Source organism: Cynocephalus volans, chromosome 1 (genome assembly GCF_027409185.1).
Source record: "Cynocephalus volans isolate mCynVol1 chromosome 1, mCynVol1.pri, whole genome shotgun sequence".
Taxonomy (NCBI): Eukaryota; Metazoa; Chordata; class Mammalia; order Dermoptera; family Cynocephalidae; genus Cynocephalus; species Cynocephalus volans.
The window spans coordinates 30,534,152-30,551,035 of record NC_084460.1 but is presented as its reverse complement, the minus strand read 5'-3'; the positions used below and the strand labels follow the sequence as shown (position 1 = coordinate 30,551,035).

At 47.1% G+C, this 16,884-nt stretch overlaps 2 protein-coding genes across 2 annotated transcripts; one reads left to right on the top strand and one right to left on the bottom strand.

Annotated features, from left to right (window-relative positions):
• Nucleotides 1–210: 210 nt before the first annotated feature.
• On the bottom strand, nucleotides 211–1,792 carry MAP1LC3A (microtubule associated protein 1 light chain 3 alpha). The gene is made up of 4 exons (XM_063109883.1): nucleotides 1,610–1,792; nucleotides 1,264–1,319; nucleotides 1,071–1,177; nucleotides 211–815 (listed from the first exon to the last, which is right to left on the bottom strand). The coding sequence occupies exons 1-4, from the start codon at nucleotides 1,647–1,649 to the stop codon at nucleotides 653–655; spliced, it is 366 nt and encodes a 121-aa protein (XP_062965953.1). The 5' UTR covers nucleotides 1,650–1,792; the 3' UTR covers nucleotides 211–652.
• On the top strand, nucleotides 1,682–4,894 carry LOC134373291 (U2 small nuclear ribonucleoprotein B''-like). The gene is made up of 3 exons (XM_063090994.1): nucleotides 1,682–1,731; nucleotides 1,817–2,170; nucleotides 4,195–4,894. The coding sequence occupies exons 1-3, from the start codon at nucleotides 1,682–1,684 to the stop codon at nucleotides 4,892–4,894; spliced, it is 1,104 nt and encodes a 367-aa protein (XP_062947064.1).
• The last annotated feature ends 11,990 nt before the right edge of the window (nucleotides 4,895–16,884 follow it).

Here is a 16,884-nt window from a genome sequence, read left to right as displayed (position 1 = left end):
TCTACCCTGGGACTACATCTACATTGCACTCCTAGAGGGGGTGGGCTTGGCTCCTAATACTGTCGTGGTACACTACACACAGGTGTGGGTTTCCCAAATGAGCCCTAAGTCCAAAGAATACAAGCCTGTGCGCTGCCAGGCCAAGAACAGGGCAGGACGGCGCCACCAGCAGCCCTCCCTGCTCCCAAGCAAGTAGCTGGAGGCAAAGGGCCAGGCAGGCCTGAGCAATCTTTATTCTGCAGAGGGACAATGACCAGAGATCCATACACCATGTGAAGATCATGTGGGTGAGCCAGGGGCCATCTTTCAGGGGTGGGCAGGTCCAGACCGGGGGCAAAGCCTCAGGTGGGTGAGGGACAGATGGGCAGACAGGCAGGGGCCTAAAAAAAAAAAGACAAACCACACAAAGCAGGGGTGCTGGGGGCTGCTCCCCACCTTCCCCCATCCCAGCCAGCACCTAGAGGGGCAATCCTAATGTGACTGGCCCAGGATCCACCCAAGGGTGGAGTTGGTTGGCTGGGGCCCCGTGGCTAGGGGGCCATATCCCTGCCCAGCCCACAGGGGCAGAGGCAGCTCAGTTCAGAAGCCTGGAGCTCCCTAGGCAGAGCCTGACAGGGCCCCCACTCCCAGGCCAACCCCCCCTACTGCTGGCTCAGAAGCCGAAGGTTTCCTGGGAGGCGTAGACCATGTAGAGGAAGCCGTCCTCATCCTTCTCCTGCTCATAGATGTCCGCGATGGGCGTGGACACGCTCACCATGCTGTGTTGGTTCACCAGCAGGAAGAAGGCCTGCGTGGGGTTCAGCTGCAGGCGGCGCCTGAGGCGGGCGGGAGAGCATGGCGGCCGTAGTACTGACCCCCTCCCCATAATAAACCGAAGCAAGCCCCCTCTTCACACTCATCCCAGCCCCTTCTAGAAGCTATAGCTTGCGACTCGACACCGACCCTAGCCCTGACCTTGACTTTTCCCAACCTCCTCAGAACAGGAACCCAACACCTGGTCCCACGTAGGGGTCCCGCCCGTTCTCAGCGGGGGCCCAGCCCCCTGCCCGATCCAGCTGCTGCCCACGTACCGGATGATCTTGACCAACTCGCTCATGTTGACATGGTCCGGGACCAGGAACTTGGTCTTGTCTAGGACGGGCAGCTGCTTCTCACCCTTGTAGCGTTCGATGATCACCTGGGAATGGGGCGGGTGGGGGGTGGGGGACGCGTGAGCCCGGGGCGGGACGGGGACGGGGAGGGGCCGGAGGGCGCGGGACTCACCGGAATCTTGCTGGGGTGCTGGTCGCGGATCTGCTGCACCTCCTTACAGCGGTCGGCTGCGGACGGCGGTCGGGCAGTGAGGCCGGGCCGAGGTGTTCCCCGCGGCCCCGCCCCGCCGGCCCCGAGGGACAGCCCCGCCCCGCCCCGCCCCCGGGCCGTCGGCCTCGGCCCTGGCACCCGACGCGGTGGGGAGGCAGGCGGCCTCTGCCCCGGCCGCAGCCGGCCTCCCAGCCCGGGGGTCCTGCCGGAGCCTTACGTCACGAGGCTGACGTCAGCTGCGGCAGTCGGGGTCGGACGGGCCCCCCGGCGCCCCCAGCCCCGCTCTCAGATCGCCTGCGGGCCTCACCGAAGCTCCGCCGCTGCTTGAAAGGCCGGTCCGAGGGCATCGCGCGGGCGCGGCAGGGCGCGCGGCGCGGGGATGTGGCTGCGGTTCAGGGGCTCCGGGGGCTCCGCACCTCGCGCTCAAGGGCTCCGGGGCTCGCGCTGAGCCCGGCGGCGGCGGCTGCGGGAGGTAACTCGCCCCGGTGACGTCAGGTCACAACATTCCTTAAAGGGGAGGCCGGCGCGCCGCTCCCATTGGGCCGACGCAAAACCCTCCCGCCCAGACCCGTGACGTCACGGCGCCGCGAGCTTGGATTCCCGGCCCAGACGCGAAGGGGCGGGGCCCGGAGACGCGTCACAGTCCCGTGACGTCACGGCCTGCGCGGTCCTGTCTCCAGGCCCCGGTTGAGGTGAGATTCGCGGAGCCGCTAGGTGCTGGGGGAGCGGGTTGGCGGCGGAGGCGGCGGGGCCCTCACCGGGTCACCGGAGAGCTCGCGCTCAGAGACCGTCCCGCTCCCGGTGCTGTCCTCGGCGGTGCGGGGACGCCAGGCAGCCCGAAGGCCTCCGCACCTTCCCGCAGCTTAGGGTTAGCGAATGACAAAGGTGGGGCGAGGGGCAACTACACGTGACGCTCGGAAGAAACATCCCGGATTCCCAAAGAATCCTAGAATTGAAAAATAGAGCCTTTGAAATTCAAGTGTCAAAGAATGAGGTAAGGAAGCAGATTAAACACAGCAGAAGAGAAAATCACTGAACTGGAATATAGATCAGGAGCAATTAACCAGAGAGACAAGGCGATGGAGAATTTTTAAAAAGTTAGTGGGCTCAGGTAGGACGCAGTGTTCGGCAAGGGTTCGGATCCCCACGCCAGCCAGCTGCCAAAAAAAAAAAAAAGGAGTGACAATGTTAAAGTGAGAATAACTTGCAGATCCAATCAGAGTTCCAGAAAGCCAGGATAAAAGAAGGTGGAGCGTCAGGTCCTGAAGGAAAGCTTCCAAAATCGAATGAAGACCAAGATCCTCACGTAAAATCCAGAGCAGGATAAATAAAAATAAAATCAATATCTAAACACTTGGTAGTGAATTTGCAGAACTCCAAAGACTAAGAGATCTTAAAGCCTATGAAAAAAGGATGGATTAACTAAAAAAATTACACCAACAGCAGACTTCTCAGCCACAAACAGAATCCAGAATAAAATGTAATAGTATCTGACGGAGTTTGGATGTGTTGTCCCCTCCAAAACTCATGTGGAAATTTGATCCCCAATGTGGCAGTGTTGGAAACTGATTGAGTCATGGGGGCGGATCCCGCATGAATGGATTAATGCTCTCCCTGGGGTAGTGAGTGAGATCTCGCTCTATTAGTTCCCGCAAGACCTGATTGTTTAAAAGACCCTGGTACCTCCTCTCTCTCCCTCTCTCTCTCTCGCTTCCTCTCGCCATATGATCTACTTGTACCCGCCAGCTGCCTGCTGCTTTCTGCCATGAGTAGAAGCAGCCTGAGACCCATGCCAGATGCAGCTGTTCTAGAATCATAAGCCAAATAAACCTCTGATCTTTATAATTTATCCAGTCTTGGGTATTTCTGTTACAGCAACACAAAATGGACTAATACAGTATCTTCAAACCACTGAGAAAAATACTTTCTACCAGTTATTGAACCAATTTAAGAGTTAGGGAGAAATAAAGGTATGTTATGGCAAAGAGTTTACACAAAAGACCATTGCTGAAATAATTTTTTTTTTTTTTTAAAGATGACTGGTAAGGGGATCTTAACCCTTGACTTGGTGTTGTCAGCACCACGCTCAGCCAGTGAGCTAACCAGCCATCCCTACATGGGATCCGAACCGGTGGCCTTGGTGTTATCAGCACCGCACTCTCCTGAGTGAGTCACAGGCCGGCCCGCTGAAATAATTTTGAAAGGAGGTACTTCAGTAACATGCACATGTAACCCAAAAGGAAGAAACAGATGGAAAAATGGTGAGCAAAAAAACTGGTAAACATGTAAGTAAACTTGAACAAGCACTTAACATGGAACATGAGTAATAATTTTTAGTTTGTGGGGTATAAAAACAAGGTGCACAGGACACAAGAACATGTAAAACTGGAGAGGGCAGAGTCAAAGTGTTCCCGTAAGCTCGATTTGTTTGGGAGGAGGATAAAGATATTGATTATTGTCCAGCTTTTGTAAAGGTAAGTGTGTTTCAGACATTTAAGAGGGGTCACTAAAAGAATAGAAATGGAAAGTATAACTGGTAATAGAAAAGGATAGAAAAGGTATTAAAATATAATAGAAGATGGAAAGGTAAGAAAATAAAAAGGATGGTAAACAAATAGCACAAAACCAGAGGTAGAAAATGTGTTTTACATTCATCTATTAAAACACAGAGATTATCAGTTTGGCCAAGAAAAATAAATTGCAGTTCTATGCTGTTTACAGGACATTGAAACCTGAGGGCACGAAAATAAAAAGATGGAAAATGGTATACTAGAGAAAAACTAACCAAAAGATGTATCTATAGAAAAATTAGACGAAATAGGCTTTAAGGCAAAAGGTATTAGGGATAAAGGGGGTCACCACAAAACGATAAGCAATTCTTGTTCTTCCCAGAGATGGCGTAGGCCTTAAGTTATTTGAAAAATTTAAGTCAAATGTGGATATCAGACCAAGTCATACAATTTATGTCAATAATGTGAATGACAAAATCAAAAAAGAAAAATTGAAGAGATCTCTATATGCCCTGTTTTCTCAGTTTGGCCACGTGATAGATATGGCTTTAAAGACCATGAGGATGAGGGGGCAAGCCTTTGTTATTTTTAAGAAACAGGGCTCATCTACGAATGCTTTGAGACAGTTACAAGGATTTCCATTTTATGGTAAACTAATGCAAATCCAGTATGAAAAAACATTTTCTGATATAATATCTAAAATGCATGGTGCTTTTGCTGACAAAAAAAAAGCCAAAATTGTGGAAGAGACTGCAACAACTGCAAACAAAAAGGCTGGTCAGGGAACACCAAATTCAGCTAATACCCAAGGAAACTCAATACCAAATCCTCAGGTCCCTGATTATCCTCCAAATTATATTTTATTCCTTAATAACTTACCAGAAGAGACTAATGAGATGATGTTATCCATGCCGTTTAATGCATTCCCTGGTTTCAAGGAAGTATGTTTGGTACTTGGGAGACATGACATTGCTTTTGTGGAATTTGAAAATGATGGGCAGACTGGGGCTGCCAAGGATGTTTTACAAGGATTTAAGATCACACCATCCCATGCCATGAAGATCACCCATGCCAAGAAATAACATTTGTTATAGTCATCTTTAAAAGATTTGGTATTATAGTGTTTGTTTTTATAATACTTGGTGGGGTGATTTTAATAGTTGGAGGTGGGGGGGTGGTGAAAATGAAATTTTTATAAAGGACTTAATTTTTCTTTAGCCTTGGTGAACTAAGAAAACTATGAAATATGAAGGCCTTAATTTTGTACAATAAGCTTTTATTTGTATTCTCTTTTTAAAAAAAAAGGAAAAATTCTTGAGGAAGAGATAATTGTTTTGTATGTTCAAGATTAAAAAAAAAAAGGCTGAAAATATATAAAGCAAAAATGACAGAATACAAGGAGAAATTGCCAAGTCCTTCATCATAGTAGGAGATTTAAGACTTCTTTCAGTAACAATAGGCCAAATAGTCAATAAAGTAAGAATACTGATGAATGGACCCTGATAGAACCCTGAACCCAGCACATTACTTTCAAGCACATAAGGAACATTTACAAAAAATGACCCAATCATTATGCTCCAAGACAAATCTCAACAAACACCAAATAGTCCATTTCAGCTGGCCTGTTGGCTCAGTTGGTTAGAGTGTGGTGTTATAACAAGGGTTGGGATCCCCATACTAGCCCGCCACCAAAAAAAAGCCCCACCCAAATAGTCAATTTAATACAGACCATATTCTTTGAAAGAGCCAAGTAAGTGCCAAATGTTTGGAAATTGAAACATACTTCTAAATAACTTTACTCAAAGATGACATAATATAGAAATGAAAAATATTTAGATCAAACCAAAAATAGGATACATAAAAAAAAACTTGCAGCGAGGGAAAGGCAACTAAAGCAACGTTTAGAAGATGCATAACCTTATTACTTAGATAGAAGAAATACAGAAAATAAATGAGCAGTGTGTCAAATTTAAAAAGGAGTAACAGTGTAAACCCAAAGAAAGTGGAAACAAGATAACGAAGAGCAGAAATTGATGAAATAGAAAATAAAGCCACAGGGCCAGCCTGTGGCTCACTTGGGAGAGCCTGGTGCTGACAACACCAAGTCTAGGATTAAGATCCCCTTACCAGTCATCTTTAAAAAAAAGAAAAAAGAAAACAAAGCCACCAGTATGGATCACAAAACAAAGCTGGGTCTTTGAAAAGACCAATAAAATAAACATCAGTGTGCAAAAAGGACATAACTGCATATACAGCAGAAATAACAAAAATTCTGAGAATAATACAGACTTTGTGCAACAAATTTAAAATTTAGATGAAATGGGCAATTTTCTAGAAAAAGTTAATTTGCCAAATGAATTTAAAAAGAAACTATGTAGCCCTGTACCTATTAAGGAAATGGAAGGAAAAAAAATTTTTAAAGCTACCCCTCAAAAACCCAACTAATCTAAATGGTTTTCTAGATGAGTTCTATCAAAATAAAAACCCCAAACTGCAGCAAACGTTATACTTAGTGGTAAAACACCATACTATATGGTGAAACATTAAGCGTTATTTAAAGCCAGAAACAAAGGGTTATTGAATAAAATTCAGCATTGTTGGGAGGTTCAGAGCACCAAGACAAAAAAAAAAATTTTTTTTAAAGGAGCAAATATCATTCACAGGAAATCCAAGGGAATCTACACACAATAAAGGATTGGTCGCCAATAAAGCCTGAGTACACCTGATACCAGCTTTTAGAGGAATATGGAAAAATGGGAATTCTTTACATTGCTGAGTGTAAATGATTTCAGCCACATTGGAGAGCAATTTGGCAAAATTTACCCAAACTGAAGATGCTCTTATCCTACAAACTAGAAATTCCACTTGTAGGTGTGCACAGGAGCCCAAGGAAACATGGTTAAGAATATTTATTGTAATACTTTCATAATAACAAAAAATTGGAAACCACCTACATGTCTTATTAAACATGTCGCTGTGTGTTCCTATAGCAGAACAACACACTGTTATAATGAAAGATGGAGACCAGGGGTCAAACTTTTCTTTTAAAGGGATAGACAGTAAATTTTTTAGGTTTTGCAGGCCATGGTCTCTGGCAAGAGATTAAGTTCTGTTTTTCTAGCCTGAAAGCAGCCTTAGACAACCAACTGGACATGGTTGCATCCCAATAAAACTTTATTTACTAAAACAGACTATCTTGGCCTGAGGGCCTTAGTTTGCTGACACTTGATCCAGAGCTGTGTGTGTCAAAGTGGACAAAGCTCACAACGTCACAGGATGTTGAGCGTAATCAGAGGCATTGAGAGAACTGGGTCAGCAATGGCCTTGGGGAAGTGGTTACACCTGTCTGTTGTCAGACGCAGCTCTGAGCTGAGGCTACAGCGGGGGAGGAGGGCCCAGTCCCTGAGCCCCAAGGTCTGTGCATGTTCTGCCTCTTACCTGATGGCAGGGCTGACTCCCTCCTTCAGTCCGCCGGTTTACCTCCTCACTGGTCCTTCCTCTGCCCTACTTCCCCTAAATCCAAAGACCTGACCTACTCTATGTTTGTCTTTGAATGTTTCAGACATTTCAAACGTGACCTGCTCAAAACCCATAATCTTCCCCCCAAATGTGCTCCAAGTGTAATCTTCCCTTTCTTGGTTTTTCAGGCCAAAAACCTTGGAGCCATCTTTGACTCCTTTCCCTTACCCCCCACCTGCAACCCATCCCCAAATCCTATTGGTTCCACCTTCAAGATATCTCCAGAATCTAACCACTTCCCACAGCCTCCACCACTGCCACCCAGGCCAGAGCCACCACCACATCATCACGACTGTTGCCATTGTCTCCTCGCTGGTCTCCCAGCTCTGACCTTCCCCCTTCAGTCTAGTTTCACTACACACAAACTCTTTTCCTTCGCACAAAAGAGTTGGGTCATGCTGTCCCTGCACCCCAAAGGCTGAAGGTGGCCAGGAGGCCCTTGGGATCTGGCTCCCAGCTGCTCCCCTAACTAACCTCATCTACATCCCCCCATCCCGGTCCCCCGCTGGCCTCCCTATTCTAGGAATCCCTCACATGCTCTTGCCCTAGGGCCTCTGCCTGGAACATTTTTCCCTAAGATCTCTGTGTGGCCCACCCTCACCTCCAAGTCTTGGTTCACAAATGATCTTACTTAATATTGCACCCACCTCCACCCCCATCACTCCTCGTCCTCCTTCCCAACTCAATTTTTTGCCAGAGCTGTTATAAACTAATAAACTATGTAATTTTTCTAAGCGTTTTATTATGAAAATGTTCAAGCATATACACTACTTGAAATAACTGCACAGTGACCACCCACCAGTTAGTCTACTGTTTATATTTGGCTCCATTTGCTTTATCATGTCACTGTTCATCTGTCCATTTTTTTGTTGCATTTCAAAATCTCAGACACCAGTTAGTTCACTTTCTCCCTCAACCTTTCACATGCAGATCAATATTTATTTCTGGTTTTTTCTTTGGGGAGTAAAATTTACGTACAATGAAGTGCACAGACGTTAAGTGTAGTGTTTGGTGAGTTTGACAAGGACATGCACCTGTGTAACCCAAACCCCTATCAAGATGCATACTGTGACCATCTCTCCTTCAAAAAGTTCCCTCAGGCCTGCCCCCGGTGGTGAAGCAACCACCATTCTGATTTTTCACCATTGAATAGTCTGACCTGGTCTGGAACTTCATGGAGATGGAATCATATGTATTGTTCTGTGTCCAGCTTCTTTAACTCAACAAAGTTCCTGAGGTTCACTCACGTTGTTGCAGATCTCAGTGGGCCATTTCTTTACATTGCCAAGTAGTTTCCACTGCATGGATGTACCAGTTTTGTTTATTCATTCTTCTATTGATGGATACCTGGGCTGTTCCCAGTTTTTGGCAATAGTGAATAAAGCTGCCATGAACATTCCTGTCTTTGTGTGGACATATTTTTTTATTCACATTCTCAATCCTCCCCCCCTTACCTGCCCACCCCCCAAGAAATTTAAAAAAAAAAAAAAAAAAAAGGTCTGGCCATTTCTTTTTGATGGCTGGCCAGTACAGGGATCCGAACCCTTGACCGTAGTGTTATAATGTTCCATTTTAGACTCCCATCAACAATCAATGGGAGTTCCTGTTGCTCTTCATCCTTGCCATTTGGTGTTGTCATCCATTTTAATTTTAGCCATTTTGGTGGGTGTGTAGTGGTATCTCACTGTGGTTTTAAATTTAGAATTTAAATTTTTTTTTTTCCTCCCACTAAAGTGGAAGCCCTTTAAGGGCAGAGGATTTGTTTGTTTGTTTTTTAATATGCTTGATTCCTGCCATATCCCATCACCTAGACAGGGTGTGGCACCTGGTAGGCAGGTGCTCAGTAAATATTCTTTGAACAAATGACCTCTCCCCTGGGTCCCCACAGTGTCATCTCTCCATCCAGAAGGTGTCTCCTCAACCCCCCGCCCAAACCACGTGCAGATACTGAGCCTGTGCCAAGCACTGCTGGGTACTAAGAGAAGCAGAGGAGGTTGGGGAAAGAGTTTCAGCTCAGGGAAGTGTCTCACCTATGATCAAGCATGCAACCCACCCCTCTTCTGCCACCCCCTCATTCCTGCTCTTTTGTGGCTTCTGACTTGGACTCATGGGCCTGAGAAAGGCAGAGAACTGGCCTTGCTGTCTTGCCACATGAAGGTGGAGCAACCCTGACCTGGATGGTCTCTAATTACTGTGTGATTGTGGGCAGACCACATTCCCCCTCTGAGCCTCTTGTTTGCTCCTTTACAGGATGGCAGGCAGGCCAGCGACAGACCGGGGTGCAAAATGACTTTACCACTTACTGAATAACTGACCAATTTCTTTCCCCCTTGAGCTTTGTTTCCTTATCTGCAAAATGAAGACAGTATCAGAACCTACCTGTGGATCGAGCATCAATTGGTGACCCAGGAACGCATGGAGTCCTGGGAGAAACTGGAAGTAGCTGGGCCAACCTTTGCACCACTCTACTGTGGTGCCTTGTTGAAAGCAATGAACTTGCTTGTAATAGGCCTCACACTGGGAGGCACCAGGAAGGATGAGGTCTGAGTCAGAGTAAGGATTGGTGATTCCTGTTGACACACTCAAAGTGGAATTTTCAAAAGATTGGAGGGACGGAAACCTGCCCAGTGATCCCCAAGCCTCATCTTCAGACTGCCTGACCCTCACTCCCCAAAGATTCTCTGGTTTCACTGGGAAAGTGGAGGCCAAGACCACCATCCCACTGTCCACGTGGGGTCTCAGACCCAGGCCTTTCCTTTCCTCTGGGCCTTACTCCTGGTACCCTCCCCGCCAGCCAGGGGAGTGCTCAGGCCTCTCTAGTTCTTTTTTTTTTTTTTTTTTAAAGATGACCGGTAAGGGGATCTTAACTCTTGACTTGGTGTTGTGAGCACCACGCTCAGCCAGTGAGCGAACCGGCCATCCGTATATGGGATCTGAACCCGTGGCCTTGGTGTTATCAGCACCGCACTCTCCCGAGTGAGCCACGGGCTGGCCCAAACAGTTTTTTTTTTTTTTTTTTGTGACTGGCACTCAGCCAGTGAGTGCACCGGCCATTCCTACATAGGATCCGAACCCGCGGCGGGAGCGTCACCACGCTCCCAGCGCCGCACTCTCCCGAGTGCGCCATGGGCTTGGCCCCAGGCCTCTCTAGTTCTAACCCCCCACCTCCCTGAACCATAGGTCCAGTATTGCCACCTTCCTCCTGTGTCTCAAGCCCTCAGAGTTGCTGGACACCTCGGAAGGTTTCTTCCTCTTGGCCTTTCCAGCCGCCATCTGTACCGCAGCTCTCCTCAGCTGTTCCTGTGGGTCCCGTCCTCCGTCCATACCCACCAGTGCCTCCATCATGACCCAAATCCCACCTCCAGATTCTTCCTCCAGTTCTCAGGTCTAGGTCTTGCCTCTTGAACAAAGGTTGCCTCCGGGTTTAGGCTCCTCAAACTCAACACATCTAAAGGAAGTCTGGGCTTTCCTCACACCTGTGCCTCCAGCTAATCCCCATTTGCCACGCATCCTATCAGCCCAGCCTGACCCAGCCCCAGCTGTCCTCCCCTTCCTCCATCAATCCAGTCACTCTCCCAGTCCTCTCAAGTCTACCCCAAATTGCTCTCAAGCCTACCTGATTCCTTTCACTCATCTTTGCTGTCACTACTCCAGGAGCCCTCTCCCCCGTCTTGCCCTAGCCTGCACCTCACCATGTGCACACCCTGCAGAAGCAAGCCCAGGGCACACTGACCACCCATGTGAACAATTAGCCCCGTCAAGCTTTCCACTCCCGCCCCCTCACTATCAATCAGTTCCTACCTCTCTCCATTTTCTTCCTTGCCCAGCAAAAGTTCCTCAGTCCATCATGATAATTACTTCCCAAAGCCCTTAACACCATCTTTCTTTTGCTGAAATAACCTGGCAAAATCCCAGTCCTGGTTAAATACAGCTGTGAGTTTACAGCTGTGCCCCTGGCTGAAAAAGATGATGCAAAAGTGCCGGCTGCAACCAAGCTCAGCTGGGCCTCCAGACTGCCCGACCAGCCACCGCACTCGCAAGTCTGAGGTCTCGTCTCCTCATTTCTCCAACACTCCTGCCCTGCGTCCCTCTGGGCCCTCACCCTGCCTCCCCTCAGGCTGCAGTGGAATCGTTGTCCCTGTCCTTGTCCCTAAGGGCAGCCCTTCCACCTGTGCCCTGGATGCCAGCCGTCCTCACCTGCTCATGGGCTTTACTTCTCTGAGAAGCCGAAGCCCTCAGTGTCTCCCACCAGCAAACAAGTATGTTCTGTAATTCACGCCCCTCCATGTCCCCCGCCCCCCTTCTCCCTTCCCAGCCTCAGTGTGTGTCTGTGGTTGCTACTTCTCCTCCTCTCTGGATTCTCTCCTGAACCCACTGCAGTTGGGCTTCCATCCCACTGTTGCCCTTGCCAAGATCAGCAGACTCCCAAGTTGCCAAATCCGGTGATCACGCCACAGTCCTCCTCCTTTTACTCACTCCTCAGAGGACCACTTTCTCCATGAAATTCCTTCTCTTCTGGCTTCTGAGGCAGAGACTGCTGATTGGTAATTGCAGCACCTATTGCCCTGTTCCCCCTTCGAAGAGAACTCTGAATGTCTTTTAGGGCAGCCATGTGCCCAGCTAGAAGACTTGACTTCCCACCTTCTATGCAGCTAGGAGTGGCAAGGTGACTAAAGCTCGGTCAATAAAACATAAGCGGAAAGTGCTGTATGGGACTTCTGGGAAATCTCCTTAAAGGGGAAGGGTACATACTTCTCTATCCCATCCTCCAGCGGCTGCCTGGAACTTGAATGAGATTGCTGAGGCTCCAACAGTTATCTTGGATCTTGAGGAAATGGGCATCCTGGGGCTGGTGGAACTGAAAGTCGAAGAGCCTGGGTCCCTAATGACTTTGTGGGGTCACCATTCCAGCCGTGGACTGCTGACCAGATCAACTTTTACCTTCCTCAGTTGTGTATTCAGCAATCCCTTCAACATCTCTTATTAGACACACCAATATCTAATAGGCTCCAATTAAGCAGGCCATTTTGAAATTGTTGATCTTCTCTTCCCCTCCAAATTCCCCCAACCATCCCCATCTCAGTAAACGGCGGCACCTGCTTGCCCAGCACGCACCTAGGCATCTCCCCTGATGTCTCATTCCCTCAGTCCCCACGTTCAAAACCCACCAGCAAGTCCTGATGTTCTCCCTTTGCAGTCTCCCCTTCTCACCCCATGTAACGTCTCTTGTCCAAGCCACCATCGGTTCTCACCTGGCTGACTGGGCTCCTGATTCCACTCAGCCCGCATTCTCCACAGAGCCTCTAGGATGCCAAATCTGTGTACACTACTGAGATAGCAGGAGGCTTCCAAGACAGTTCATGCTCGCAGTGGGCTTCCTTGGTCCAGCCCTACAGATCCCACCTGTAGTTCTACATAACTCTCCTCCTTCACTGCATTGGAATAGGGCTGGGGAGCACTGGCTTATTGTATTATAAGCATATCGTTACGTTATTACAAATTTTAAATTTAATTTTTACACAAATAATACCTGTATAAAAATTTAAATAGCACTTTACTTATTGCTGTTCCCTCTGATATTTACCTTCGTGTCTCTCATCACCAGGATTTCCTGCTGTTTTAGTTCTTACCATGGCAGGTGATTTGACCCACCCCCGTCCTCCCGTTCCCCCGTTCCTCCCCATCAGTCCACAGGGTTTATCATATTCTGCCTACATGGCTATTGTCACTGCAGAGCCACATAATTTGCTTTGTATTTGCTCTTTATCGCACAGCTTTTTTACTTTGCTTTCTGTAATTTGGGCTTAACTTTCTTTCCTGTTGTTTTCTACGCACCAGTACTAAGTTCTCCCTAAATCTCTGGCAGAACTAAAAATGTCCTCTGAATACATTCAGATACACCAGATGATCTAGCAGTTGTTTTCTTCTTGGACACACGCCTCCTACCCTACTCAGGACTTCTCTCTCGGGGCTTACTGCCCAGCATTCTTCACCGTCACCCAGAAGCTTCCCTTGGTCTCTCTCGCATGTTGGAGTCTAACTGCCTGGATCCCATGTCGTACCTCCTTTGCTTCGCTCCACACTTTGATAAAGTATGTTCTTCAGTAGCTTCCTGAGGAAGGTGCGTGGGAGATGAATACACGCAACCTTACATGTCTGAAAATATTTTTCTTAAACTTGACTCATAATATGGCTGGGTAGAGAACTCTAGTTTGTGATTTTTTTCTCAGAATTTTGAAAGATCTGCTTCACTGTTCTAGTTTCTGGCGATGCTATTGGGATGTCCAATGCTGTTTTGATTTCTAATTCTTTGTATCCTGTTTTTCTCCCTCTGGATTTTGTCCATAGTGTTTTGAGATTTATGATGATGGGGCTTGGCACAGGTCTTTTTAATATTAATTACTCTGGACTCTCAGATCTTTTATTCTGGAAACTCATGGCCTTAGTCCCAGAAATTTTTCTTATAGTCTCTCGTTGATAATTTTCTCCCTCCATTTTCTCTTTCTGGAACTGCTATTATTCAGAGGACTGATACTATAATTTTAGCTTTTCCATTTTCTCTCTCTTTTTTTAAAGTTGAGAGTTTCCTCAACTTTATCTTGTAATCCTTCTGTTTATTTATTTACTTATCTGGCAGCTGGCCAGTAAGGTTTTTTTTTTTTTTTTTTTGCACCTGGCCAGTACTGGTATCACACCCTGGACCTTGGTGTTATCAGCAGCATGCTCTAACCAACTGATCTAACAAGTCAGCCCCCTTCTGTTGAATTTATTTCCTTCCTATTTTTAATCTTTCAAGAGTTCTTCCTTATCTCTGCATTCAGATATTTTTGTTATAGCCTTCTGTACGCTTAACCATGTCCTATAAGACCATATGTTAGTGGTTTTCAGCCCAAGCTGCCTGTCACAGAAACCTGGGGAACTTTTTTTTTTTTATTTATTTTTTTTTTTTTGTCGTTTTTTCGTGACCGGCACTCAGCCAGTGAGTACACCGGTCAGTCCTATATAGGATCCGAACCCGCGGCGGGAGTGTCGCCGCGCTGCCAGCGCAGCACTCTACCAAGTGCGCCACGGGCTCGGCCCGAGAAACCTGGGGAACTTTGAAAACTAATGATGCCCAGGGCTTACTCTCAGGGATTGTGATTTATTGATCTGGGGTGGTGTCCGAGCATAGATTTTTCTTTTTTTCTTTGGCAGCTTGTCAGTACAAGGATCTGAAGCCTTGACCATGGTGTTACAGGACTATGCTCTAACCAAATGAGCCAACCGGCCAGGATGTTTGTTTTTTTAAATTGGCTGTTTCATCTCCTCAAGAATGTAAGCTCTTGTCACCATGTCCTTTATGTCTAGACTGGGGCCTGGCACACAGTAGGCATTCACTAAATACCTGTCAAATGAGTAAATGAATGAAGCACTGTTTTGTAAAAGAAGATTATTGTAAAATAAGAACAAGTTACAGGCAATCTGCTACTTTTGGTCATGTTTTTCCTAAATATATATGAAAATCTAATGCCTGAAAGTCAGACAAGTCTCGCATATCAAAAAGGTATTCAAAATCCAGGAAATTAAAAAATATCATGAAATTTCCTACTTCACATCGCCTTTTAGGCAAAGTCATTAACAATGTAATTCCACTTTAATATCCTAGTTCATAAGAAATATATTCGTCTTACTTTCTGCTGAGACCCTAAGACATAGTCTCTTGGCTGTATGCCAAGGAGACCAATGCAGGCCTGCAAAGCCAGAGGAGAATTTTTAACCTTTGTGGTGGCTGGCCGATACAGGGATCAAACCCCGGACGTTAGTGTTATTAGCACCACGGTCTAACCAACTGAGCTCACCAGCCAGCCCCCAAGAGGACAAGTTTTAGAGGGTGTTCATGTGCTGGGTCTCACCATACATGGAAGGAGGTGATGGGTGATTCTGTTGCACCTTGAATCAACAGGGAGAGTGTGCAGAGGGGGACCCAGAGAACCAGGGGCCCAAAGGACAGTGAGAAGGGGCCAGCCAGAGGGAGTGTGTCATCAACAGTAAGGGGATGGCAGGCAGGAGCGGCTCAGACAGAAGAGAGGCTGCGGTGGGGGGAGGGAGAATGTCTTTGAAAACACACCAGAAGCAGGTTCAGCTTTAAACCCATGCCAGGCTCACTGAGCCAAAGCCAGTTTACAATGGCATTGGTAACCTATGAGATTTTCTCTCCACAACTCACCCCCTTCTTAGCAACATGGAGCAAAAGAGGTGACAGCACAAGGTGGGCAAACAAAGCCAAGGCCAGACACTTGCTGCTGTCCCCTGCAGAGGGCTAGGCCGCAGTGGGCCAAGCTGGGGGAGGGGTGGCCTCCATCTCCAAAAGCAGCTCAAAGGCCCTGTTCTTACACTGGACCAGCCACATTGTCGACCCACCGCAGGGCCTGCCCTACATTCCAGCCAGAGGCAGGGAAGAACCCGAGTGATTTTAAGGACAGTGGGAGACCAAAATGAACTGAGCTTGTTTGCCATGAAGTACTTGTGTAATTTTCCTTCTCAATTGAATATATGATTTATCAGCCAAGTTTACTGACCATTGGAGTGTGTCTGCTAATTTGATGTGCTTCCCAACTTAGTGATTTCTGCCTGCTGTGATGATGCAATTTATGTGACCCCCATTCTCATTTTTTTTCTGGTGATTTGATAGACAAACCAGAACCTGAACTTGGTATGGAAAGATGGCTTAAGATTCTCAAATGAAAAAAATGTACAAAAGTGCATTTGGTTTGAGAGCCAAACATATGAAAGGGGAGAAAGCCTATAATCCCTGGAACATTTTTAATATTTGGAGAAATGGCAATACTAGCTCACAGAGGAAATCAGAATTCCGAACAGCAGTGGCTAGGGCTGAGGTGGAGGCATCAGCGATGAAGGGAGATGGCAGCTGTGGCATTTCGCAAGCAGCCACTTCCCTGAACTGCAGGCCCCTCCCCAGGGGCCCCAGGCAAGAGCTGTACCTTGGAGGGCGAAAACCATACCTGGAGGAAGTCAGAACAGGGGTTGCCTCCGGGGAGTGGGCTGGACTGACTGGGAAGCAGCAGGGGAGCTTTCTAGGGTGATATGATCTTGAAGGGGGGCGTGGTTACACAAGAGTCAGCATTTGTCACTTAAGTGGTACACAAGGAAGATTTGTGCATCTTACTATATGTAAATCATATCTACCCCTCAAGAAAAGTAAACAAACTGGTTAATGATATGTACCTGAAGTGTTTAGGGGCATGTACTGTGTGCAACATACTTTGAAATGCATCAGGGGGCTGGCCCGTTAGCTCACTTGGTTAGAGGGGGTGTTAGAACACTAAGGTCAAGGGTTCAGATCCCCATACTGGCCAGCTGCCAAAAAAAAAATAAAAAATTAAAAAAGAAAAAGTACTGGGAGTAGGCACACCTTTGCTATTTGGGCAAATGTACTTCTGAATCCTAGAAACCAAGCTCTTCCCTCTAGGACTAGGATAGCTGTTACTAACCTTGATAGGTACTATATTCCTGTATACTCGCTACTTTTAAGTACAGAAACACCAGGAATTTT

Excerpts from the sequence above, each read along its gene's own strand:
- MAP1LC3A (XM_063109883.1), bottom strand. The coding sequence starts at position 1,649 with ATGCCCTCGGACCGGCCTTTCAAGCAGCGGCGGAGCTTCG. Across the intron at positions 1,320-1,609 it reads CAAGCAGCGGCGGAGCTTCG|CCGACCGCTGTAAGGAGGTG; the intron begins GTGAGGCCCGCA and ends CGCCGTCCGCAG. Across the intron at positions 1,178-1,263 it reads AGCACCCCAGCAAGATTCCG|GTGATCATCGAACGCTACAA; the intron begins GTGAGTCCCGCG and ends CCCCATTCCCAG.
- LOC134373291 (XM_063090994.1), top strand. The coding sequence starts at position 1,682 with ATGTGGCTGCGGTTCAGGGGCTCCGGGGGCTCCGCACCTCGCGCTCAA. Across the intron at positions 1,732-1,816 it reads TCCGCACCTCGCGCTCAAGG|GGGAGGCCGGCGCGCCGCTC; the intron begins GCTCCGGGGCTC and ends CATTCCTTAAAG. Across the intron at positions 2,171-4,194 it reads GCACCTTCCCGCAGCTTAGG|AGATGGCGTAGGCCTTAAGT; the intron begins GTTAGCGAATGA and ends TGTTCTTCCCAG.